Source organism: Heptranchias perlo, chromosome 33 (assembly GCF_035084215.1).
Source record: "Heptranchias perlo isolate sHepPer1 chromosome 33, sHepPer1.hap1, whole genome shotgun sequence".
NCBI lineage: Eukaryota > Metazoa > Chordata > Chondrichthyes > Hexanchiformes > Hexanchidae > Heptranchias > Heptranchias perlo.
The window spans coordinates 7276585-7301552 of NC_090357.1; the positions used below are offsets into that span (position 1 = coordinate 7276585).

Here is a 24968-nt window from a genome sequence, read left to right on the forward strand (position 1 = left end):
GTGATACAAAGCGTCAGTTACAGAAACATAATATCCAGCGACTTTTCGCTGATTGCAACTTTCTTTCTTTAATGCAATCAGGGCAGAGCAAATAGAAGGGACAAAACTTGCAAAAAGACAAAAAAAAAATGCTGAGGAACCACAGCAGGTCCATCCGATAAAATGTAAATACGGCTCGCGGGTGTAAATGTGATGCTGTCTATTTCTGCCACTTTCTGGTTTATTTCAGAGCACTTTCGTTTGATTGAGTGGAAAAGCTCAAAGCATTTATTACAGGCAGGACAAACTGGCTGAAGCTGCACAAGACTCTGAGCTGCAAAGAAAAAAAAAACCCCACACACCCTCAGAAAATAAACCACAGCGTGTCTGTTGTGAATGCAGGAGGTATCATTGCTGCAACCGAAATACGCCTCTGAGAAGAGAATGCTGTTTAGGTTTTATTAAGCGTTTTGGAACGTTTTACTACGTTAAAGGCAATGCATAAATGCAAGTTGTTAGTCCGAACCAGTTTAATTCACACAGAACTGTGCAGATTTGCACAAATTCGGAATGGTTTGACCTACTCTAGGTAAAATCATGCACCACACTGACAACAAATGGTTCCATTCACTGCAAACCCCCAACTAGTCAAAAATCACATTACAATTTGCAAGCTGCTTCACTGACACCCAGATTGCTTGTAACTTCTGCAGCCTGGACGATGCATTCCATATTTTTGTTCATTGTGAGAAGTTGCAGCCCCACTTCCACTATTTGAAGGGGCTGCTCCTCAAACTCTGGCTCCACTTCAGTCCTGCGCTCCTGATCTTTGCACCCCCCACCCCGGTGAGGAGGGGGGAGGGGTGGGCAAGTTGGAGGACCTCCTCCTGGGTCTGCTCCCGGGCCTGGCACAGATGGGCACCTACAGGTCCAGGGTTGGACTCGGCCCACGGGGGTGGTCGCTCCGGCTGCCTGCCTCTCTTCCGCGGTCTTGCCCGCATCTGGGTGACCCTGGAGAAGGAGCACGCGGTCTCCACCAGTACACTTGAGGCCTCCCGCAATCGGTGGGCACCGCAGGGACTGTATAGTGGACACTGGTAATAATATTATTAAGTTTCCTTTGTTTTTTATGGTTAAGTGCTTTATTAGTTCTGCCCCTTTAAAAAGGGGGCACTTTTGTTTGGTTTTTGGTTGATGACATTGGGCAACGCAGTATTGGATTGTGAGAGATTGCAGGCCATGTTTTATAATTTAATGCTCCAGTTTGGGTGGGCAGGCCGTGGGTCTGCTCCTGAGCCTGGCTAAAACAGCAATTCACAGGCCCAGGGTGAGTGGGACCCATGGGGGAGGGGACGTTCTGGCTCCCTGCCAGACAGGGTGGGGCAGGGCCACACAAGGATTTGTAAACGAGGATCAGGATTTTGAAATTAATCCATTCGGGAATTGGGGAGACTGTGGGGTTGATGAGAACAGGAGCAAAAAATTATTAGGATAGGATGTGAGGAGCAGAATTTTGGATACATTGGAATTTCTGAGGTATGTTTACATCTTCATGCTCAGGAGTGTTAAAAGATGAAATTGTAGGCTGGATTCTCAGGAGGCTGGAAAGGAGAGCGTCGGAGAAGGTGAATCTGCAAGTGAAAAAGGCACAGATGAAACTTTCATTGGCAATGGGGCGAGGTATATACAGAGGCAATTGATGTTGGGGAGGTGGAAATAAACAGTCTTTGTCATGGATCACATATGAGGATTGGAGATCAGCTCTGAGTCAAACTGGATACCGAGGCAGCACACCATCAGGTACAGCCAGAGCAGGCAGCTGTGGAGTGGGTTGGGTGGAGTTTCTAGCAGGACCTGAGCGGATTGGCTTTGGTGTTGCCAAAGAAAGATTGTAATAAAGGTTGGAGGCTAGAAGTGAGAGAAAGTTCGCTTATCAGATGCAATTACAATTCTTAGACTTCCTTCTTTTCGTATCCGACTGATCCATTGGTGCGGTACCAAGTCCCCTGCTGATGTTCTAGAAAGCTTTCCACATCCTGGAGGAGGTAGGGACATATCAGAGAGAGCACCTCCCTTCAGCATTGTGTTGTACAACTCTTTTTGGCCTGCTTAGAGCAGCAATGATGGAATCCTGGGTGTAGACAGTCTCTTGCCCATAGCTGGTGTGTCCACAGTGAATTCAGGGGGGAAGTGACAACAAGAGAAATCTTACATCCTCATAAAGACTACCAAAGAATGGGAAACTCTTTCTTGAAATGTTATCCAACAGATCAGTTGGAAATTCCAAACGCTTCCTGAATGGAGTCAACTATGATGGGCGTGAACATGGCATCACGTGGGATGTCTTACAGGTGGAAAGGGCCTTAGGGCATTTTACTACATTAAAGGTGCAATTTAAATGCAGGTTAGGTATGGTAGCATAATAGTTATGTTACTGGACTAATAATCCAGTTGGCCTGGACTAATAATCCACGAGACATGAGTTTAAATCCCGCCATAGCAGCTGGGGAATTTAAATTCAGTTAATTAAATAAAATCTGGAATAAAAAGCTAGTAACAGTAATAGCGACCATGAAACTACTGGATTGTCGTAAAAACCCATCTGATTCACTAATGCCTTGCAGGGAAGGAAACCTGCCGTCCTTACCCAGTCTGGCCTACATGTGACTCCAGACCCACAGCAATGTGGTTGATTCTTAACTGCCCTCTGAAATGGCCTAGCAAGCCACTCAGTTGTACAATCTTGCTACAAAAAGTCATAATAAGAATAAAACCGGATGGACCACTAGGCACTGGACACGGCAAAGGCAAACCAAGCCCAGTCAACCCTACAAGGTCCTCCTCACTAACATCTGGGGACTTGTGCCAAAATTGGGAGAGATGTCCCACAGCCTAGTCAAGCAACAGCCTGACATAGCCATACTCAGAGAATCATACCTTTCAGCCAACGTCCCAGACTCCTCCATCGCCATCCCTGGTTAGTCCAGTTCCACCAGCAGGACAGATCCACCAGAGGTGGCGGTACAGTTGTATACAGTCAGGAGGGAGTGGCCCTGGGAGTCATCAACATTGATTCCGGACCCCATGAAGTCTCATGGCATCAGGTCAAACATGGGCAAGGAAACCTCCTGCTGATTACCACCTACCGTCTCTCCCTCAACTGATGAATCAGTCCTCCTCCATGTTGAGCGCCACTTGGAGGAAGCACTGAGGGTAGCAAGGGCACAGAATGTACTCTGGGTGGGGGACTTCAATGTCCATCACCAAGAGTGGCTCGGTAGCACCATTACTGCAAGTGCTGAAGGACAAAGCTGCCAGACTGGGCCTGCGGCAGGTGGTGAGCGAACCAACACGAGGGTAAAACCTACTTGACCTCGTCCTTACCAATCTACATATCGCAGATGCATCTGTCCATGACAGTATTGGTCGGAGTAACCACCGCACAGTCCTCGTGGAGATGAAGTCCCATCTTCACACTGAGGACACCGTCCAACGTGTTGTGTGGCACTACCACCGTGCTAAATGGAATACATTCAGAACAGATCTAGCAGCTCAAAAATGGGCATCCATGAGGCGCTGTGGGCCATCAGCAGCAGCAGAATTGTATTCCAGCACAATCTGTAACCTCATGGCCCGGCATATTCCTCACTCTACCACTACCAACAAGCCAGGGAATCAACCCTGGTTCAATGAGGAGTGTAGAAGAGCATGCCAGGAGCAGCACCAGGCATACTTAAAAATGAGATGCCAACCTGATGAAGCTACAACACAGGACTACGTGCATGCTAATCAGCGGAAGCAGCATGCTATAGACAGAGCTAAGCGATTCCATAACCAACGGATCAGATCAAAGCTCTGAAGTCCTGCCACATCCAGTCGTGAATGGTGGTGGACAATTAAACAACTAACGGGAGGAAGAGGCTCTGTGAACCTCCCCATCCTCAATGATGGCAGAGTTCAGCACGTGAGTGCAAAAGACAAGTCTGAAGCGTTTGCAACAATCTTCAGCCAGAAGTGCTGAATGGATGATCCATCTCGGCCTCCTCCCGATATCCCCACCATCACAGAAGCCAGTCTTCAGCCAATTTGATTCACTCCACGTGATATCAAGAAATGGCTGGGTGCACTGGAGACAGCAAAAGCTATGGGTCCCGACAACATCCCTGCTGTAGTGATGAGAACTTGTGCTCCATAACTAGCCGCGCCTCTAGCCAAACTGTTCCAGTACAGCAATAACACTGGCATCTACCCGACAATGTGGAAAATTGCCCAGGTATGTCCTGTCCACAAAAAGCAGGACAAATCCAATCCAGCAAATTACCGCCCCATCAGTCTACTCTCAATCATCAGCACATTGATGGAAGGTATTGTCGACAGTGCTATCAAGCGGCATTTACTCACCAATAACCTGCTCACTGATGCTCAGTTTGGGTTCCACCAGGACCACTCGGCTCCAGACCTCATTACAGCCTTGCTCCAAACATGGACAAAAGAGCTGAATTTCAGAGTTGAGGTGAGAATGACTGCTCTTGACATCAAGGCAGCATTTGACCGAGTGTGGCATCAAGGAACCCTAGTAAAATTGAAGTCAAGGGAATCAGGGGGAAAACTCTCCAGTGGCTGGAGTCATACCTAGCACAAAGGAAGATGGTAGCGCTTGTTGGAGGCCTATTATCTCAGTCCCTGGACAATGCTGCAGGAGTTCCTCAGGGCAGTGTCCTAGGCCCAACCATCTTCAGCTGCTTCATCAATGAACTTCCCTCCATCATAAGGTCATAAGTGGGGATGTTCGCTGATGATTGCACAGCGTTCAGTTCCGTTCACAGCCCCTCAGATAATGAAGTAGTCCATGTCCGCATGAAGCAAGACCTGGACAACATCGAGCTGATAAGTGGCAAGTAACATTTGCGCCACGCAAGTGCCAGGCAATGATCAGCTCTAACAAGAGAGAGTATAACCACCTCCCCTTGACATTCAACGGCATTACCATTGCTGAATACCCCACCATCAACATCCTGGAGGTCATTATTAATCAGAAACTTAACTGGACCAGGCACATATATAATGTGGCTACAAGAGCAGGTCAAAGGCTGGGTATTTTGCGGCGAGTGACTCATCTCCTGATTCCCCAAAGCCTTTCCACCATCCATAAGGCACAAGTCAGGAGTGTAATGGACCACTCTCCACTTGCCACCATCGACACCATCCAGGACAAAGCAGCCCGCTTGATTGGCACCCCATCCACCACCTTAAACATTCACTCCCTCCACCACCGGTGCACCGTGGCTGCAGTGTGTACCATCTACAAGATGCACTGCAGCAACTCGCCAAGGCTTCTTTGACAGCACCTCCCAAACCCACGACCTCCACCACCTAGAAGGACAAGGGCAGCAGGCACATGGGAACAACACCACCTGCACGTTCCCCTCCAAGTCACACACCATCCCGACTTGGAAATATATCACCGTTCCTTCATCGACGCTGGGTCTAAATCCTGGAACTCCCTTCCTAACAGCACTGTGGGAGAACCTTCACCACACGGACTGCAGTGGTTCAAGAAGGCAGCTCACCACCACCTTCTCAAGGGCAATTAGGGATGGGCAATAAATCCTGGCCTTGCCAGCGATGCCCACATCCCATGAATGAATTTTTTAAAAAGTTGTTGAAAGCCCTGACAGGGCAAAAAGCAAGACAGATCCTGTGATAATGACACGGTCTGATGTGGTCACAGAACCTATTTTATTTCAGATCAATAAAATTCAGAAGTAACAAAACCTCATAAATCAGATATCAATAATGAATGCCAAGATGTGCCTTCCTGTGGAACTCCAGTCAGGCCCATGCGCTGAGTGACACAGATACAGTTCCCTCCCAGTAGGTTTGTTATTAGGTCCCCTACTTAGCTTAAAATCCAACACTGCTGTACGAGATGACACATCTACAGACTGGCGCCTATCTGTTGCCTGGAGGACAAGCAATGCCATATTAAAGATTTACTTTGGTCGTGTTCCAAGCCTGCAGTCTCACCAGTATGAAAGTTCCTCTGAGACCAGGTGAGCTTCTGTACTTCAATGCAACTCATCCACACACTACACAGGACACATTAGAGCCAAATTCTCTACTAGAGTCACTCCTGAATGCACACCACAGTCTCAGGTTCCATTAGCAAGATGGCGGCTGCACAGGTTACATCACAGACAGTGGGGTTGAATTAAAAGCCCCATGGTATTTAGTAAAAGAATGAATCAAGAACTGGACTGTAAAACTTTCAAGAAGTGTTGAAATAAAACTAAAGGCCAACATGTGTATTGCGTATCTAAACCAAGGAGATGCCAAAAGATTCATTACTCAGCAGTCAAAACAGTCCCCAGCCCTACTTCCGTTACTGTTTGGTGGGAGTTTAAAGGGGAGGTTGGCAGGGTAGTTTGGTACTTCTTACTGGTATAGCTGGTGCTGGAATTACTCATATTACACTAGAAATCAATTTCTTATATCAGTGGACAAACTTTCAACACGTTTGTGTGATATTCCTTTTTCTGCTATTTTAACTCCAGCATTAACCCGTTTATTAAAAATGAACAACTCCATTAAATTAACGATTAGAGGAATATCACATATATGGGCTAAATTTAACTTTTAGCATTGGGCAATAGTGAATCAGCTGCCCGCTTTTGCACCTTGCCTGATTTTCTTTTCCGTAACCAACTCTGTAAACTCCTCCATCCCTACACCCTCCGAGATCTCTGCACTCCTCCAATTCTGGCCTCTTGCGCATCCCTGATTTTAATCGCTCCACCATCGGCGGCCGTGCCTTCAGCTGCCTCGGCCCTAAGCTCTGGAATTCCCTCCCTAAACCTCTCTGCCTCTCTATCCTCCTTTAAAACGCTCCTTAGAACCTACCTCTTTGACCAAGCTTTTGACTCACCTGTCCTAATATCTTTTTATGTGGCTCGGTGTCAAATTTTGTTTGATAACGCACCTGTGAAACGCCTTGGGATGTTTCACTACGTTAAAGGCACTATATAAATGCAAGTAGTTGTTGTTGTTAAATGGAAAAGAAAGTTACGCAAGGAGTAAAAACGGGCTGCTGAATCACTATCACCCGTTTCTCGCCCGCCGATTAAAAATTAAAATGACCCCCATCAAGTGTTCGTCCACTGATTATCACCAGCAGTGATTTCTAGGCCCCTGCGATTTTACCACTGAACATTTATCAGGTAAAAATGATAAGCATAAAAAAACAGAATTTCCAACAAAATGTCATTCCCGCCACCTCACCCTGTTTCTGTGGGGGGGGGGGCCGGGGGGGGGTGGGGGAAGGAGAGGGGCTGAGCACATCGTGCCTTCCCATTGCAGCTCGCCTGACGCACTGTCCCCACCCTCCCTCTGCCAAGTGCCCCATGGGACAGAGGCAGATATGACAGTCTCATGGTCAGACCCATCAGTGCAGCTGAGGAGGAGGCAGAGAGAACGGCTAGGTTCAAAATGTGCTGAAGCAACTCAAGTGTAAAGATAAAAGACGATCAGGTTCTGTATTTACGACATGCCGTTGCTAGTGTGGACGATACATGTTTAAAAATCAACTTTTATTTCCAAGATGACCAAGGAAATGTGTGTTCTCTTTGTGTCTGTTTTTAAAGTAGCATTCAAGACAGTGCATAGGAGTCAATGGGAAAGTGTCTACAGACCGTTATTGAGGTGTGTCCTATCTTCTATTGGGGTTAGACTGGCCCCTATCATAACAGCAGGCATGACTCTGCAGATCAGTAGCAGGTACTATGTGATTGATGACCTTTCAAACCCATCTCTGCCTTCACTGTCGAGGCAGTTTAGGTTTCGAGTGAGCTGTCCGCCCATTTTTAAGAGGCAAACGAGACACCTGGAGTCTTACTCGCCCCGTGTACTTATCTGACTCTTACTTCTGCGGAGGCATGGGTTATTGAGGTTACTAAGGTTTTTGATACGTTTTCACTATCAGCAAAGTAAATCTCAGAACTCGAGGTATGATCCCATTTCCAGTGCATTCTCCATCTCACTCACCTGACTGTCTGAGTGGGAATCAAAATGGCTGTCAATGATTTCAGATGTGTAACCTGCCGCTATAAAGTGACTTCCTGTAGCAGCTGAGACAATTTCACATCATAAATACGACCATTCTCATATATCCCCTCCCTCAAAACACTAGATTAAAATTTACTATGTACAATTAACTTTTTACACATGCATCTCACAAGAACCAGGTTGCCACACCCCTTAATATGGCCACTGAGGCCTCAATATTTGCCTGAAAAACGAAATCTAGAAAAACATTTGTGGATGGGGTTCCAGCCCAAAAAGCCGATTAACCGTTTAACCATCTCCCTTAGCCCTAATGATGTATTGGAACCCATGGCTGAGAGAACGGTCCCATTGTCCACCCTCGTATCTTATCTGGGAAAACCTTTAATAGCCTTTCACTTGCTCCTTGATTCTCAGCAGTTTATCCTCTCTCACTATACAGGAAACCCCTCTAAACTGACTTCTGTGTTATCCAGGGAACAAGATACACTGGTTATTGCTACTGAGGGGCTGGCATTCTGCAAGAACTGGGTACAAGGCTGTTTTTTACAGGCAGTGCCACCAAGCACCACAGGCTGGGCCTCTCACTAGCATAAATCTATATATATATATGTATATACAGTATGTATGAAGAACATGCCTCAGACACAATGGGCCGGATTTTGCTGTAAAAATAACGATGAGGCTAACAGCGTTTACCCTTATTTACATGCAAATCGGACAGCAACGTCCGGCGAGCACACCTGCACAGTTAAACGCGGAAATCCGGAAGTTGCTCTCCGAGGTGCGATGCTCCCCCAAAAGCTGCGTGAAAATGGCATCTCGCCGTCTGGCTCCCCGCCGTGAAGCTCCTGTACTGACGTCGCAGATACGGACTGAACTCGCCACAAAAAGTCAGGGCTTGTCCATCCCTGTCTAAGTACCCTTTTAATGGCATGGTAAGTCTTAATGACTGCCAAACCTCTCTGGCACTGAAAATTAACTTTTACAAGTGTGGAGTCTCATTCCTTCAGATTTTAATTATTGTTGGACGTTAGAAAAAATTTAAATACTTTTTTGAAAAAACTTTTTCTTTCTGTCTCTTTTATCTCTGTCTCTTAATTAAATCTTTCTTATCCTCTTTTTATTTTGTTTTCTGCACCTGATTTGACATTGAATTCACTATTCTAACTGATACTTCCTGGTTTAGACTCTGCGCTGTTATTAATGGTTCTTCAATCTGACTGGTTAAGGAGATACAAAGCTGCTTGCCCTGTTCACACGGGTGCTAGATGCCCTGTAGAGGGTGATGCACTGTTTGGATCTCTAACTTACAGCAAGTTGCAAAAGCTCAAGTCTAATGAACAGCTGATTGCCGCTCACAGCAAAATCCGGCCCATTAACGAATTCACTGAAGGCTGCCATTGTGATGATGCTCACCAAAGGCTGTTACTATTGGGCTCTGCTGCAATGGTTACGGGTAAAGCGGGTACTTTTCCTGTCAGCTTCGTCTTAATTGTGGCAAATTGTACCTTCATGTCAAATTCCAGCCCATTACCCAAGTTTCCATCCTGTAGATGATATTTTGACAAACGCAAAATACTGGCGAGTGCTGGAAATCTGAAACAAAAAACTGAAAATGCTTGACAGGCAGCATCTGTAGGGAGAGAAACAAGAGTTAACGTTTCAGGCCGATGACCTTTCATCACAACCGGTTCTGATGAAAGGTCATTACTCTGAAACGTTATCTCTGTTTCTCTCTCTAAAGATGCTGCCTGACCTGCTGAGTGTTTCCAGCATTTTCTGAAGGTATTTTGAAATGGTTTGTTTAAGTTCAGTAGTACTGAATCCCCTTTGCCTGATGGAGCATTTATAGAATCATAGAATGATATAGCACAGAAGGAGGCCATTCGGCCCATCATGCCTGTGCCAGCTCTTTGAAAGAACTATCCAATTAGTCCCACTCCCCTGCAAATTTTTTTCCCTTCAAGTATTTATCCAATGCCCTTTTGAAAGTTACTATTGAATCTGCTTCCACCGTCCTTTCAGGCAGCGCATTCCAGATCATAAAAACTCGCTGTTTTAAAAAAAATTCTCCTCATCTCGCCTTTGGTTCTTTTGCCAATTACCTTAAATCTGTCTCCTTTGGTTACTGACCCTTCTGTCACTGGGAACAGTAACTCCTTATGTACTCTGTTAAAACCTTTCATGATTTGGAATACCTCTATCAAATCTCCCCTTAACCTTCTCTGCTCTAAGGAGGACAACCCCAGCTTCTCCAGTCTCTCCGCATAACTGAAGTCCCTCATCCCTGGTACCCTTCAAGTAATTTTCCTCCGCACTCTCTCTAGGGCCTTGATGTCCTGCCCAGAATTGGACCTAATACTCCAGCTTACATTTATTGCACTTGAGTGGAGGAAAATGGATGAGAAGAGCTGCCTTTATGACCTGTGAACCTGAACAACTGAGTGCAGATTAAAGGCAAAAAATTCCGACTCACTGACATTAACCCCCTTTCCCACAGAGAGTGCATTCTGTCCTGTGAAAATAACCCACCGCACCACTGCTTTCAGGGACTAAGGAGTGCAGCGAAATTAATTCAAGGTGTTTTTCTTTTTAAGTAGTGAATGAGTTTACATCTGTCTTTTGATTTACATTTTTGAAACATCAATAAGATATAACATCTCGGCAAACACTTAAGAATAGGTGGCGATCAATGAAATGGCTTAATTCATTCGTCTAATTAAAACAATAAAACGGTATCTCTTTTACACATATCGTACAGCTGCCAAAATCTGGTGCCGTTATAGATTTTCAATAAATAAAATTGGGGAAGGGTGAAGAGGGCTCAAAGAGAGTTTACATTCAAAGCTAGTGTCACCAAACAAATGCCTTTTTGTCTCAGTCCTTGACTCAAGGACATCCTTATCTTTAGGGTGTTAAAGCTTTGGAGCCTCCCGTGCTTCAGTGCTACATAACGAAACTCAGGAGAAACGTCACTGTACAGTGGCTTTTAGAAGCGATGGTTGATGGAAGATAGCAGGACTCCTTTCCACTTTACAGAAAAGTCACTGAAAAAAAACCAGGATATAAATTACTGCAAAATCTCGATTGGGCCAAGTGCTTTTTGTCTTGTTGCTCTACCCCCCAGGTAGTCCAGCCTCCAGGTCTTTTATCTGACTCCCCACACCGGGGAAACCCAACGGAATCAGTTCCCAGTTGGCGCGGTGCTTCCGTTCGCGCTGGCTTTCGACTTGGACTTGGACTTGAAGGAGAAACGCTTGATCAGCTTGCGGGAGAAACTGCCCGATTTCTTCCGCGTGGAGGAGGGGCTGTCGCTCACGTTGGAGAGGTCGTCGTGGGAGTGACTGAAGCCCGGCTCCTTCTGCTTGTTTCTCCTCCTGAACAAGAGCTTCGTGCTACTTCGGAGAAAGCCAACTGCAGGAAAAAGGGGAGAGGGACGTCAAGTCAGAGCAACACAGTCAAGGCCAGTGGTGACAACTTAATCCCAGCACAGAAAACTAGTACAAAGAATAATCACACCAATAATGTTCAACCCTACGGTCCAGTAACAGTTCTGGTGAAAGGTCATCAACCTGAAACATTAACTCTTGTTTCTCTCTCCACAGATGCTGCCTGACCTGCTGAGTGTTCTCCAGCATTTTCTGTTTTTATTTCAGATTTCCAGCATCCGCGGTATTTTGCTTTTGTTTTGGTGCAGTAACTGCCTGAGTTACATATATATGTGTTGTGTTAATAGGATCAAAGATTGTTTTTGGGGGGGGTTTAGGTCAGTGGAAGTAACATTACTCTTTGCAACAGGTCTAGACTCACCACAGAGACTACTACACTGCAGTAATTAGCATTTGAACGACCCAATCAGGACTCCTCTGATTGCACAGTTCAGGTGTTTGTCTTACGAGGGCTCAGTTTGGGACCCCTGCATTTTACTAGACAATGACACTAAATACTGCTGACTTAATGTCAAATCTGCAGAAGTACGATTGTGAAAAGATTTGTTTGCAACAGGTAATATAAACAGTTGTCAAAAGGGATTGGCCATCATCACTGCGTAGGTCCTTACACAGGATCCGCTCGGGGCCCCTGACTGGCTCAAGGCCTCGTGCAATTGCACGGGTTACGCGGTCTTAACGCCGACCCTGGCTCGGTTAATGAATGTACCACCCAGTGTGGTACTGAGTTACACAGACCAGGAAAGTCCCAGGTTTGATCTCCAGCCTGTGTTGAGTTAGCTGATCTCAGTCTGGGTATCAGCTGGGAAGCTACAAACGGTCTCAGTGCCCATTGTGTTAAGTGGTGGGGGGGGAAATCACCCAGGTTTTCCACTGTTAATCATTCTCCAGTGACTCCTCCTGGAAAGTGCACTTGTGTGGACAAGATTAGTCTAGGATACACATGCGCTGTCCCCATGACTGAATAGCCTGCTGAGTGTCTGGGCTCATACATGAAGAATAGCCACTTAGGTAAAGTACCAGCGAGTAGCTGGCACCCACTGAACTGTACCCCAGCAAGAGGCGGCATCGTCAGGGAGAAGGTTGGAGGAGCAAAAACCAAAAAGCCCAATCAGATTCCTGCCTTTCCTTCCAATGATTGTCTAGCCGTCTGATGCCAGTTACTCCCCAATTCGCCAGGACTGTTTTTGTGATGAATATTGAACTGTTTCAACACCCTGCCAAGACAATAAAAAAGTCTGTCAAACACTGCAGCTTGCAGACGGCATCCCTTTAAGATGGCAGTGAGATACATGTCCACCATCATGTTCTCAACAGCACTGGATTTGAAGAGTTGATCAAAGCTGGACTTCTATTTAAAAATGGCACCGATCAAACTCAGCGCTGTTGAGCAGATTTTGACAGACTGCCAAGCTTCGGGTCAGTTCTGTTTGATCTTCTCTGCCGATATATCTTTAAAGTGAAGTGTGGTGGAATCTCCAGTGGACCAAGGGTAAGTGAACAGCAAGGAAGTGGATCATTCCAGCTTTGTTATATCATTGGGCGGGGTGGATTCTGTATACCGTATGTTATACGGTACACTGGTTAACATCCAAAACGCTACACATTATACTAAACACTCTAGTGTAGTGTACATACTATAACACATAACTAATGTCACCTGGTATATTACAGAATATAAACTATAGCGTATAGATTATACAGAATATAGTATAAGTTATATACAGTATAGTGAATGGGAGATATACTATATATATATATTGCACAGTGCATGGTATATCTACGTGGTGTTCTGCTTTTGGGAGAGGAGGTGGGAGGGACACAGCAGAACATCACTATTGAATTCCATTTCTTTTACCTTTATGATCCTTTAAGCTTCTCGTTTCGAGTGCTCCTGTCGACCCAGTTTCCGACTCGACATCGTCCACCGATGGCCGTTCGGAGATATCCGACACAGCAGCCTCATCCAGGTCCTGGCTTACCCCCTGCCGCTGGTTCAGGGAGTCGGTCGATCTGGGAGAGTCCAGCGCACTCTGAGCGCTGCAGTGGGGCAGCGCCACCAACCCTGGCTCACCCTGCAGCGAGGCGTCCATGGCAGCAGCGTAGCCCACGGAGAGCGCCATCTCATCCTGGTCAATGGGGGCCTGGGTCAGAGAGCAAGAGAGGACGTCAGCGTGCGCTTGTCGGAGATAGTCAAAGATCAGCGGACAAGACTGAGATTGACCATCGATATGATCACATTTTATGTACATAGAATCAAGATGGGTAGCAACAGTGTGTGAATGAAGCACCACTGACTGGTTTAATACATCAGGAGTACCTCAATAATTCGCATTTATAAAGTGCTTTTAATGCAGTAAAAGCATCCCAAAAAGCTTCACAGGAGATTTATCAGATATAATTTGGTACTGAGCCACATAAAGAGATATTAGGATAGGTGACCTAAAGCTTGGACAAAGAAGTAAGTTTTAAGAAGCGATTTAAAGGAGAGAGAGAGATAGAAAGGCGGAGAGGTTTAGGGGATTCCAAAGCTGGGCAGCTGAAGGCCGCCATTGGCAGAGCAATGAAAATCAGGGATGCGTAAGAGGCCAGAATAGGAGGAGCGCAGAGATCTTAGGAGGTTGTAGGGCTTGCCCTGCACCTAAAGTGCTGTAAGCTGCAGGGCTACGGACCGGGTGCTGGAAGTTGGGATTAGAATGGGCACCTGATTGTTCTTCGAGCCGGCGCGGACACAATGGGCTGAATGGCCCCTTCTGTGCTGTATCTTTTCTCTGGTCCTAGGAGGTTACAGAGATAGGGAGAGGCGAGGCCATGGAGGGATTTGAACATGAGGACTGAATTACATCTACATGTTGTGGTCCAATTATCCCCTTCCCGTAGGTTTGCCAACCCTCCAGGATTGTCCAGAAATTAAAGATTAATTACCAGGACACTGCTGCGAGCAAACCAGGAGAAAAATCACAAAGGCATTAAACAAAATTGTATGTTCTTCGAACACTTCTGTTTATTAGTTATAAAAATATTGGAGATGAAAAAAAACTGTTTGACTGGGCGGGGCAGTTGGAGGCGGAAGGTCATGTGTCGAAACCTCCAGGAATACGTCCAACAAGTGTAGGCAACCTTGCCTGCTCTCTCATTTTACCTGAAGACTTACTTGGCCTGGATTCCAGTCCACACCATGGGAGATCAACTAGGAATGTATTAACAATCTCGCATGAAGCATTCGCTGTTACACATTTCCTGCAAAGCTTTTGTGACATTCTTAATCATATGCAAATTTATTCTAATCCAGGCAAATTTATTCGGCAAATTTATTCCACCACACCTGATTGGAGCATTCTCCCCATATGATTGACTCCCAGCCATTGTTGGCCCCCAGTCCTCAATCCAAAACAACCAGCAGATCTCCCCTGGCGTTGCTGATGGTCAGTCAGGTGTTTGATAGCTGAAGAGTGACGGCTAAAATGTGACAGGAAGTAAGTGCGACGCTCACAGGAACGCACATGCCTATCACAATTGGGATAATTTACACTTTCTACCTCTGGCTCTCAGCTCTTTATCTTACAGATGCAAAAACAATCTTAAAATGCTTTGAGTTTCAGCTCCCTCGCTCCAAGAACATATGGGTTCCTCAGACTCTTAATTGACCTTTCAATCAAACAAAGCCAAGATCTCAGCTGCAACTTGAACTCTAAGTGGCCCTGTCATTCATTTCCAGAAATGCAGAGCCATATGCACCTTCTAGCCTGGCCAATATTTATCCCTCAACCAACATCACGAAAACAGATTATCTGGTCAGTATCACATTGCTGTCTGTGGGATCTTGCTGTGTTTTTTTTAAATTCGTTCACGGGATGTGGGCGTCGCTGGCGAGGCCAGCATTTATTGCCCATCCCTAATTGCCCTCGAGAAGGTGGTGGTGAGCCGCCTTCTTGAACCGCTGCAGTCCGTGTGGTGACGGTTCTCCCACAGTGCTGTTAGGAAGGGAGTTCCAGGATTTTGACCCAGCGACGATGAAGGAACGGCGATATATTTCCAAGTCGGGATGGTGTGTGACTTGGAGGGGAACGTGCAGGTGGTGTTGTTCCCATGCGCCTGCTGCTCTTGTCCTTCTAGGTGTGTAAATTGGCTGCCACGTTTCCTACATTACAACAGTGACTACACCTCAAAAGTACTTCACTGGCTGTAAAGCGCTTTGTGACGTCCTGAGGTCATGAAAGGCCCTATATAAATGCAAATCTTTCTTTCTTTTCTTTCTAGCCTTAAAGGGACACACACCTATATTCTATTTTACATGGTGTAATTTTCCTATCTTTATAAACCAGTACATCGTCTGACTTATCATGAGCAATGACACAGGAGATTTGCGATATTAGAAAGAGCAATACATTTATCAGTAAGCTTAGGGCAGTGATTCAGTCTCACTTTCTGATTTTCCTTTTCACAGTTCACTATCTCTTCCAAAATTGCTGATTGAGTTACTGCTCCTTAACCTGCTGCCACCTGTCGGTCATCCTCTGATTGGGTGAACACCCCCAGCAAGCGGCAGAAATCAGAGTCTGAATTCCTTGCACCGGATAGTGGAAGGCAGGAGGTTACCTTGGAAACTCCTGATATAATCAGCGTGCTGCGTTTGGTCGGTGTCTTTTTGCTGGGCTTGTTGGCGGATTCTGTCAGCTGCCGGATTGCCGTCTGTACCACTGGATCCAAACCATTGGCGAGGTGATTATCCGCTGCTTTCCGCACATACGAACAATGTCATTATTAACGAGTGTGCGAGGGAGTGACAGAGAGATAGAGAGAGACAGAGACATACACACACAATGAACATTCTCTAGAGAGGCCACTATTAACACTTTACTCACACTGGTCCTGTTGTAATCATTTAATATTCGCTACATAAATGTGGGACAAGAAAAGGCCAACTGGTCCATCCTGCCTGTCCCATGTAGTTGTGATGACGAATGCATCACAATACAGACACTCTGCACCCACCTGGAACCTTGTAATCTCCTGGGAGAGGTGAAAAACTAGATAAAAATGACAGGCCAATTACGGATAAAAAATCTGGAAAATTCGTCGCTGACCCCTTTAGACGATCAAAACTAGCCCAGGAGACCACATTCCACGTATGATTTTATCCAAATCAATAGAGACTCGATTGATAATCTATCAATTTAAATATATATATATATATTTCTCTTTCATTTTCTCTGCTTCGCTCCTCTCCTTGCTGGTGTACAGTTCCATGGGCACTGGTCATCCTCCATTACCTCACCGTATTCATGCGTGAACCTCAACTGTGAGTGCTAGTAGGCTGTTCGACCATAGCAGGCACCACTGGTGAGTCTGTCCTTACCCGACAGACACAAATGTGCGTTTCCAGCAGGAGTTGCCGGATAGCGATCAGGAGCGGGAACCCTGGCTGACTTTACCCTCCCCCTGACTCAGAGGCTCTGACGCCAATTGTAGATCACCTTCCAGGCGCCTTGCCTGAGATCAGCTGACCCAGCACAGGCCAGGGATCAAACCTGGAACCTTCCTAGTCTGTACGTCCCAGCTATTCACTAGGTAGACTCACCGAGCCATTGGGGAAACGAGGCTGCTTCTAAGGTGGCATTGTCAGAAGGCAGGGAGTAGTTCTCCTGTCCTCATGATTGAGGAAGTTCTAGGGAGCTAGAGGATTTCAGAAAGAAAATAACACAAAAAAAAGAGCCTTGCTGAAATTTGGCAAGATTCATCATGTACAGAAATCTTGATCAGCGAAGACTAAACCTAACACATAGGGGATAATTTTAACTTTTGCCAATAGTATGATACCTGAGCTAAAAAGGGTTAAATGATGAGGACAGGTTGCATAGACTAGGCTTGTATTCCCTCGAGTATAGAAGATTAAGGGGTGATCTAATTGAGTGTTTTAGATGATTAAAGGAGTTGATAAGGTAGATAGAGAGAAACTATTTCCTCTGGTGTGGGAGCCCAGAACAAGGGGGCATAACCTTAAAATTAGAGCTAGACCATTCATGGATGATGTCAGGAAGCACTTTTTCACACAAAGGTGGTGGAAATCTAGAACTCTCTCCCCAAATGCTGTTGAGGCTGGGGGTCAATTGAAAATTTCAAAACTGAGATTGATAGATTTTTGTTAGTCAATGGTTACAGAACCAAGGTGGGTAAATGGAGTTAAGATACTAATCAGGCATGATCTAATTGAATGACGGAACAGGCTCGAAGGGCTGAATGGCCCAGTCCTGTTCCTACATTCCAATGATAGTATAAAACGAACAATAGCTGATCGGCCGCCCGTTATACACCCCTACCCAATTTTCCTTTCTATTAAAGTCAACGAGCACAATATAACGGATGGTTGATCCGATCTCGCCAGTTTTACACTGTCGCTGAAAGTTAAAATGACCCCCAAACTCTCTAAAGGGGTAAAAATTCCAGTGTCCCTCCCAAGTACCATCATCTCTGAAAGTAATTGGGCAGAACACGCTACCAAAGGAATACATGAATTTACCATTATTGGGAGATAGACTGACAGGGCTGTCATCCATCTTGATGGATCTCTTCTCTGTTATTTCCACCTTGGAGGGTGACCTTGTCGGAGAATCTGAGGGCAACAGACAATATCAATTATAGCACTGCAGTCAAGAGGCTCTGAATAAACTGTTGCAGCTGTGTTTGATTCCAAGCAGTAGGTGCCAGTCGTGGGCACAGTGAATCTTGGTGACACCCAGGTGGAAAGATAGGTGAACTGCTTTGTTGAACCTAAGCATCAAGGACAAAGCTGAACACTTTCCCCATCAAATATCCCACAGTATTAACAAACTGTTGAGCACTGGGGTTGGAACAACAGAGGGATTTATGACCCCATTGGCTGCATGCCTGCCTGAAGAAGGGCAGAGGAAGGTGAGCAGAAGTTGGAGGCATGGGCAAAGTTTGGGAAAGTGCTTTCGTGCAGGGCCATAGAAAGGCTCCATCCAACACACCAAGGTTATTGCGGTGCACGTCATCATTAATTCTGGGATGTACTGAACGAAAGAGTCAAACCTAGATCCACGCCAGACACAAATACAGGTGCTCAGTTCTCCAAGTACCAGCGGTTCTCCAGTGTTTCACCCAAGTGGCCATTCTTCACAAGTGGGCCTTCACAGTGGGTGTTGGCCAAGCTTTAGGAGGCCTTCCAGCCAATCCTGATCTTGTCCTCATGCAACAACTACACACTCACACTTTGCAGCAGGGGTTGCAATCATGTGCAGGAACCCTGGGCTAATCTTTTCTTCACCCGCCCCCCTCCCCACCTCCCCCCTGGTCTGGAAACACTGAGGCTAATTGTAAATTGTACAGCCTCTAGCTCAGGCCCAGCAAAAAAAACATCAACTTGCATCTATATAACGAATTTAACATAGTAAAACATCCCAAGGCACTTCATAGGAGCATTATCAGACAAAATTTAACACCAAGCCACATAAAGAGATGTTAACTCGGCTTGGTCAGTGAGTTTAAACGAGCAGCCTAAGGGAGGAGAGAGGTAGAGCAATTTAGGGAGGGAATTCCGGAGCTTAGGCTCTCGGCAGCTGAAAGGATGGCCAGCAAGAAACCAGAATTGGAGGTGTGCAGAGATCTCGGAGGGTTGTAGGGCCGGAGGAGGTCACAGAGATTGGGAGGGGTGAGGCCATGGAGGGATTTGATCAGGGCTCAAATCTTGGAATTTTGAAGTTTTAATGAAAGTTAAGGAAGTTGGGCTTGTAACAATTGAGACTTTGAAGTGTTGAAGTTTTTAAGATGATGAAAAGATTGATAAAGATGATTCAGGTGAGTTGTTCAAAATGCCACCTCTCTCTCCTCCTTTAAGACACTCCTTTAAACCTACCTCTTTGACCAAGCTGTCCTAATGTCTCCTTCTTTGGCTCGGTGTCAATTTTTGTCCAATTATGCTGCTGTGAAGCACCTTGGGAAGTTTTTACTACGTTAAAGGCGCTTTATAAATACAAGTTGTTGTCAAAGGCCTCCAATATCAGAAAACATAAGGTAAAAATCAAAATGTTTGAGTAAAAAGAAGTCAGTGGAACTTTTCAACCAAAGTGCAACCAATTGTGAAATAAGTTACCAGTGAACATTAGTGACAGAGATGCAATTCTGGCGAAGAGATTGAGGGAAATGGTGAGAAGGTTGGTAGTGGGGTTGATCGATCAAAAATGGACAAATCTGTTTGATTTAATGGCCTTCGTCTGCTCCTAAAACTTCTTATGTTCTTATCTAACCTGCCTACAGAAGAATTTTGCCACACATATTTTCTGTGGTGACAGAACCCTACCTGAATCTGCAAAGACAACAGACCATCTGTGCACTGTGCTAGCAAGGCATTGAAAGGACAAAACTACTCATTAACAAGCTGGATTCATGCCAGTGCTCAGGCAGGTCTCTCCCTGTGAGCCTCAAATACATTGTCTCTAATTCCATGTGACTGCACTTCCATGGAGTTGTGCACAATGCATTAATCCCACTCCTTTGCCATTGTTTTTGCAATTGGCCAAAAAAAAACACCAGTCGCCATGGAAACACAGGCACATTCACTCAATCATGATACAACAATGATCATTCTCCCTCATGTTCGGGAATTATGATCAATCTACACTAGTCCAAACCAGACTGAGCATTTGAAGAGCATTTGATAGACACTTGTACGATTGGACCATTTCATGCATAGTGCATCCTTCTTTAAAATCCAGAGTTTGAACAACAGACTCTTTCTATTTGCTTTTCAAGTATGACAGCCATTGCCAGAACTAGACAGTCCAATTCATGCCTGGAAGAGATGGCATAGTATCATCAACATGAGCACAAGAAGAAACAGGAGTCTTACCCATTTTGCTGTCCAGCTTGGGGCGGGTTTGGATAGTTGTTACTGTTGTTACTATAGTTCCATCGGGCATTACGGTTCGATCCATTTCAATCTTTTTCGTAGGGGTGACAGTTGTTCGCAGAGGGACCAGTGACTGGACTGTCTTGGAATCTGTGGGTTCTATATAAATCAACTGCAAAAGAAAAACAACCATTGTTTTTATTACTGCATGGTTCCAACTCCAATTTTACTCCCTTACCCCTACTTTCCAGAAGGTAGTGACTTATGTTTCCATGGCCATCATCAAACTTCTGCTACCTTGCTCACCAGGCATTCTTTGAGAGCCTAGACAGCGAGTGTTGGCAAGCAATTCAATTTTTTGAGCAGGTAACAAGGAGGATCGATGAGGGTAACGCGTTTGATGTAGTGTACATGGATTTTAGCAAGGCTTTTGACAAGGTCCCACATGGCAGACTGGTCAAAAAAGTAAAAGCCCATGGGATTCAAGGGACAGTGGCTAGTTGGATCCAAAACTGGCTCAGTGGCAGGAAGCAAAGGGTAATGGTTGACGGGTGTTTTTGCGACTGAAAGGCTGTTTCCAGCGGGGTGCCGTAAGGCTCAGTACTGGGTCCCTTGCTTTTTGTGGTATTTATTAATGATTTGGACTTGAATGTGGGGGGGCTTGATTAAGAAGTTTGTAGATGATACAAAAATTGGCCGTGTGGTTGATAGTGAGGAGGAAAGCTGTAGACTGCAGGAAGATATCAATGGACTGGTCAGGTGGGCAGAAAAGTGGCAAATGGAATTCAATCCGGAGAAGTGTGAGGTAATGCATTTGGGGAGGGCAAACAAAGCAAGGGAGTACACAATAAATGGGAGGATACTGAGAGGTGTAGAGGAAGTGAGGGACCTTGGAGTGCATGTCCACAGATCCTTGAAGCAGCAGGACAGGTAGATAAGGCAGTTAAAAAGGCATACGGGATACTTTCCTTTATTAGCCGAGGCACAGAATATAAGAGCACGGAGGTTATGCTGGAACTGTATAAAACATTGGTTAGGCCACAACTTGAGTACTGGGTACAGTTCTGGTCACTACATTACAGGAAAGATGTGATTGCACTAGAGAGGGTACAGAGGAGATTTACAAGGATGTTGTCAGGAATGGAGAATTTTAGCTATGAGGAAAGATTGGATAGGCTGCGGTTGTTTCTTTGGAACAAAGGAGGCTGAAGGGAGATTTAATTGGAGGTATATAAAATTATGATGGGGCTAGATAGAGTGGATAGGAAGGACCTATTTCCCCTAGCAGAAGGGTCAGTGACCAGGGGGCATAGATTTAAAGTAATTGGTAGAAGGATTAGACAGGAGCTGAGGAGAAATTTTTTCACCCGGAGGGTGGTGGGGGTCTGGAACGCACTGCCTGAAAGGGTGGTAGAGGCAGAAACCCTCAGCTCATTTAAAAAGTACCTGGATGTGCACTTGAAGTGCCGTAACCTACAGGGTTACGGTCCAAGTGCTGGAAAGTGGGATTAAGCTAGATAGCTCTTTATCGGCCGGGACGGACACGATGGGCCGAATGGCCTCCTTCTGTGCCGTAACGTTCTATGATTCTATTAACTGTGGGCACCATCATAGCTGAGCTGGATTCATTCTTTATCCGACAGCTGCATAGGCCAGGGATTGAACCTGGAACCCGCCTGGTCTGCGCGGCTTAACTACTCGCTAGCTAAAGTCAGTGAGCCTTTCATTCTGTCTTTATATTCAGTTTGAACTTACTTACGCTTTGTCATTGCTGAGGGAAGGATGCACCTGTTCAATGGAAGAGGTTTGTGGTCTGGACCATTTTGTACAATGCATCAGCTATTTGAAAATTCACACCGAGAATGAAATGGAAGGGAAGATTTGAATGTGCTGCTGGATTCGCCAGAGAATTCCAGCACTTCCTGGTTAAAGGAGGGAGACCGGAGCTTGTGACAACACAAGGAGACTAAAAGGGACCAGAAATGGGGAAAATATAAATAAGTGAAAAAGCTATAGGCAGGAAAGTCAGGTTACCTCCAGTGAGATTGATCCGGTGGGAGTGTTTGACATCCCTGGAGCGGCTGCTAATGGAAAGTTCTGGTGTCCAGAAGGTGATCTCCGAGATAAATCCAGTGGAATCACGCTCTGCCCCAATAACACATCTGTAAAAGAACGAACAGCTTATGTGATTCCTATTTTTGTGTTGTATTACTGCCACTCACTGTGAAAGCTGTGCAAGAGCAGGCCCGGGTGCCACACGCCCAGCTACGGGACAACAGCTGGCAGATGTCCTGCCTCTCCCTCTGATCACCCAAACAAGATCAGGACATTGACACAATGCAAATTCATGGGCATAAATTCATGCCTCATCACCGCGTAGCACAATCCATCCATCCGTCAACTCACTGTGCCAGCGTGCCAACCAACTCTGGGCCACTTTTTAGCTTCAGTGGCATTCCTGTGATTTTCTTACACAGAGGGCAGAATCCCCCGCACGTGAAACCAGAAAGAGAGGAGGGACAAGCCCACCCAGTAAGAATTCACTCGCTAGTCCTGTCGCCAGCGAAAAGCGGTTTTAAAGACTCTACACTGTCAGATTCAGCAATGCACACGTTTCATTAACGAACCAGCCAAAGATTTGGTTCCGGATTGTTGCACGTCAGATTAGTTGAAAGTGGTGTCATGCGGAATTCACCTGGGTAGCCCAGGAAAATTAGAATTGGGATGTATGTCTCTGGATTATGAGTATCACTCAATGTCATTGAAGAAACATGAGGGAACAGCGGTGGGCATAAGTTAATACACGTCTGCCAAGCTGGTGTCCAATTATGCCCCAATCTTGCTACAAGATGGCCAATTCAGACACCGCTTCTGTTTATGTAACACTGGTTTACACTGGTTCTGGACTCCTAACATTTTCACATTAAATTGTCCATGTTCAGTGCCTCATATTCTACTTGATGGTAAAATTCTTGCCTGCCCAATTAGTCTAATGAACATGGGGTTCCTGGCTGCTTCAAAGCACGTTGTTAACGAGGACCTTCTTGCTCCGAGTTGACACTTACTTTCGCTTTGCTCTGACTTTTCCACGATTTTCACTTTCATCTCCTTGCTTCTTGTTCCCAGCTCACTAGCAAAGAACACAAAGCACATCAGAGGAAACTCATTATTCGAAAGATAGCAGTGAAGAAACTTAACACCAAGACAACCATTTTAAAGAAATAGGTAGTTGGCAGCTATCGCCATCGGGATCTTGGGTTCATGTCACGCTACATGTAACCCCACCAGCGAAAAAAAGTTATCTGTTTTTAATACAACTGGACATCCTCTCTCTCTCTCTGCCTTTCGGGTCTCTTTTTCTCTCTGTCTTTGTGATCTGACCCATTGTGTATTCAGTATACAGGGTGTAATGTTTTCCGTGGCTAACCTGTCTGAACACCAACGACACCTTTGATTGCTGTGATCGTCTCCCAGCCGAGGTGTGATGGGGGCAGTTGGAAAGATTATCTGTAATCACCAGGCATTGTACTCTGACTATATATGCTATGTGTTTTTAGAACCCTTCACTCACCTGACGAAGGAGGAAAGCTCCAAAAGCTTGTGATTTAAAATAAAACTGTTGGACTATAACCTGGTGTTGTGCAAGTCCTTACATTTGTCCACCCCAGTCCATCACCGGCATCTCCACATCACACCTTTCTTTTGCATGTGTAGTGGAAGTTCAACGCACCTGTTCTGTGATATACTTAGTTCCTCACGTCAAATTGTTTCACTAATGACAGACCTTTAACCACTATTACTTCACCCAGGTGCTTCATGGCTCTAAATTCCCTCTCCAGACACAACCCTGTTTTGGACGGGCAGTATCCATAACTCTTACTGTGACCACCATTCTTGTACACTTCCCACTGAACAACTTAATCACTCTGCGGTTTACTTGTGCCTGATCGATGAATCCGTTACCTGTGTTTTTTTCAGAGATGCCAACAGTGACAATGTTAATACTAAGATTTATCCCTGCAGAAATGGGAACCCAGGAGGAATAGCCAGTGGGGTCCATGGGGAACAGCACAGAAGAACTGACATCGGACTCCGCCAGTCCTGTGACACTTGTTCTTTCCCCCAAGAATCCATGGCGCCAAGCTGCAAACCCGCTACAATTAGGAAACACTTCTACACGCAAAGGGTGGCAGAAGTTTGGAATTCTCCTCCGCAAACGGCAGGTGATGCTAGCTCAATTGTTAATTTTAAATCTGAGATTGATAGATTTTTGTTAACCAAAGGTATTAAGGGATATGGGGCTAAGGCAGGTTTATGGAGTTAGATCACAGATCAGCCATCATCTCATTGAATGGTGGAACAGACTCGTGGGGTTAAATGGCCTACTCCTGTTCCTATGTTGAAATTAAACTGATCGTCAGAAGTTAGAATTGTCTTACGATGGTGTGCAAGTACCAAAATACAGGTCTAGACAATAGTTAGCCCTGGTCAGGATCATCAGGTTGAGTACAGTTTGGCAGCTCAACCAGTGCTCTGTGCCACCAAGAGAGAGGACGTAGTCACGTTGGCACTATTCTGCATGATGGATTCCCAAACTTGGTTGAGTTTTT

The 24968-nt window shown here is 45.6% G+C and overlaps 1 protein-coding gene across 2 annotated transcripts in view; it reads right to left on the minus strand.

The window, feature by feature from the left end:
- Nucleotides 1–5680: 5680 nt before the first annotated feature.
- The window catches only part of c2cd2l (c2cd2 like), a 97824-nt gene continuing 78536 nt past the window's right edge, over nt 5681–24968 (minus strand). The window contains exons 8-14 of one of the 2 annotated variants that reach the window (XM_067970942.1): nt 23424–23488; nt 22393–22520; nt 20359–20530; nt 18010–18102; nt 16089–16225; nt 13348–13633; nt 5681–11454 (exon numbers count right to left, since the gene is read on the minus strand). In XM_067970942.1, the coding sequence (XP_067827043.1) occupies nt 11225–11454; nt 13348–13633; nt 16089–16225; nt 18010–18102; nt 20359–20530; nt 22393–22520; nt 23424–23488 (1111 nt within the window). In that variant the 3' untranslated portion in view covers nt 5681–11224. The remainder of the gene's footprint in view (nt 11455–13347; nt 13634–16088; nt 16226–18009; nt 18103–20358; nt 20531–22392; nt 22521–23423; nt 23489–24968) is intronic. The other variant, XM_067970943.1, reaches the window with a different exon arrangement.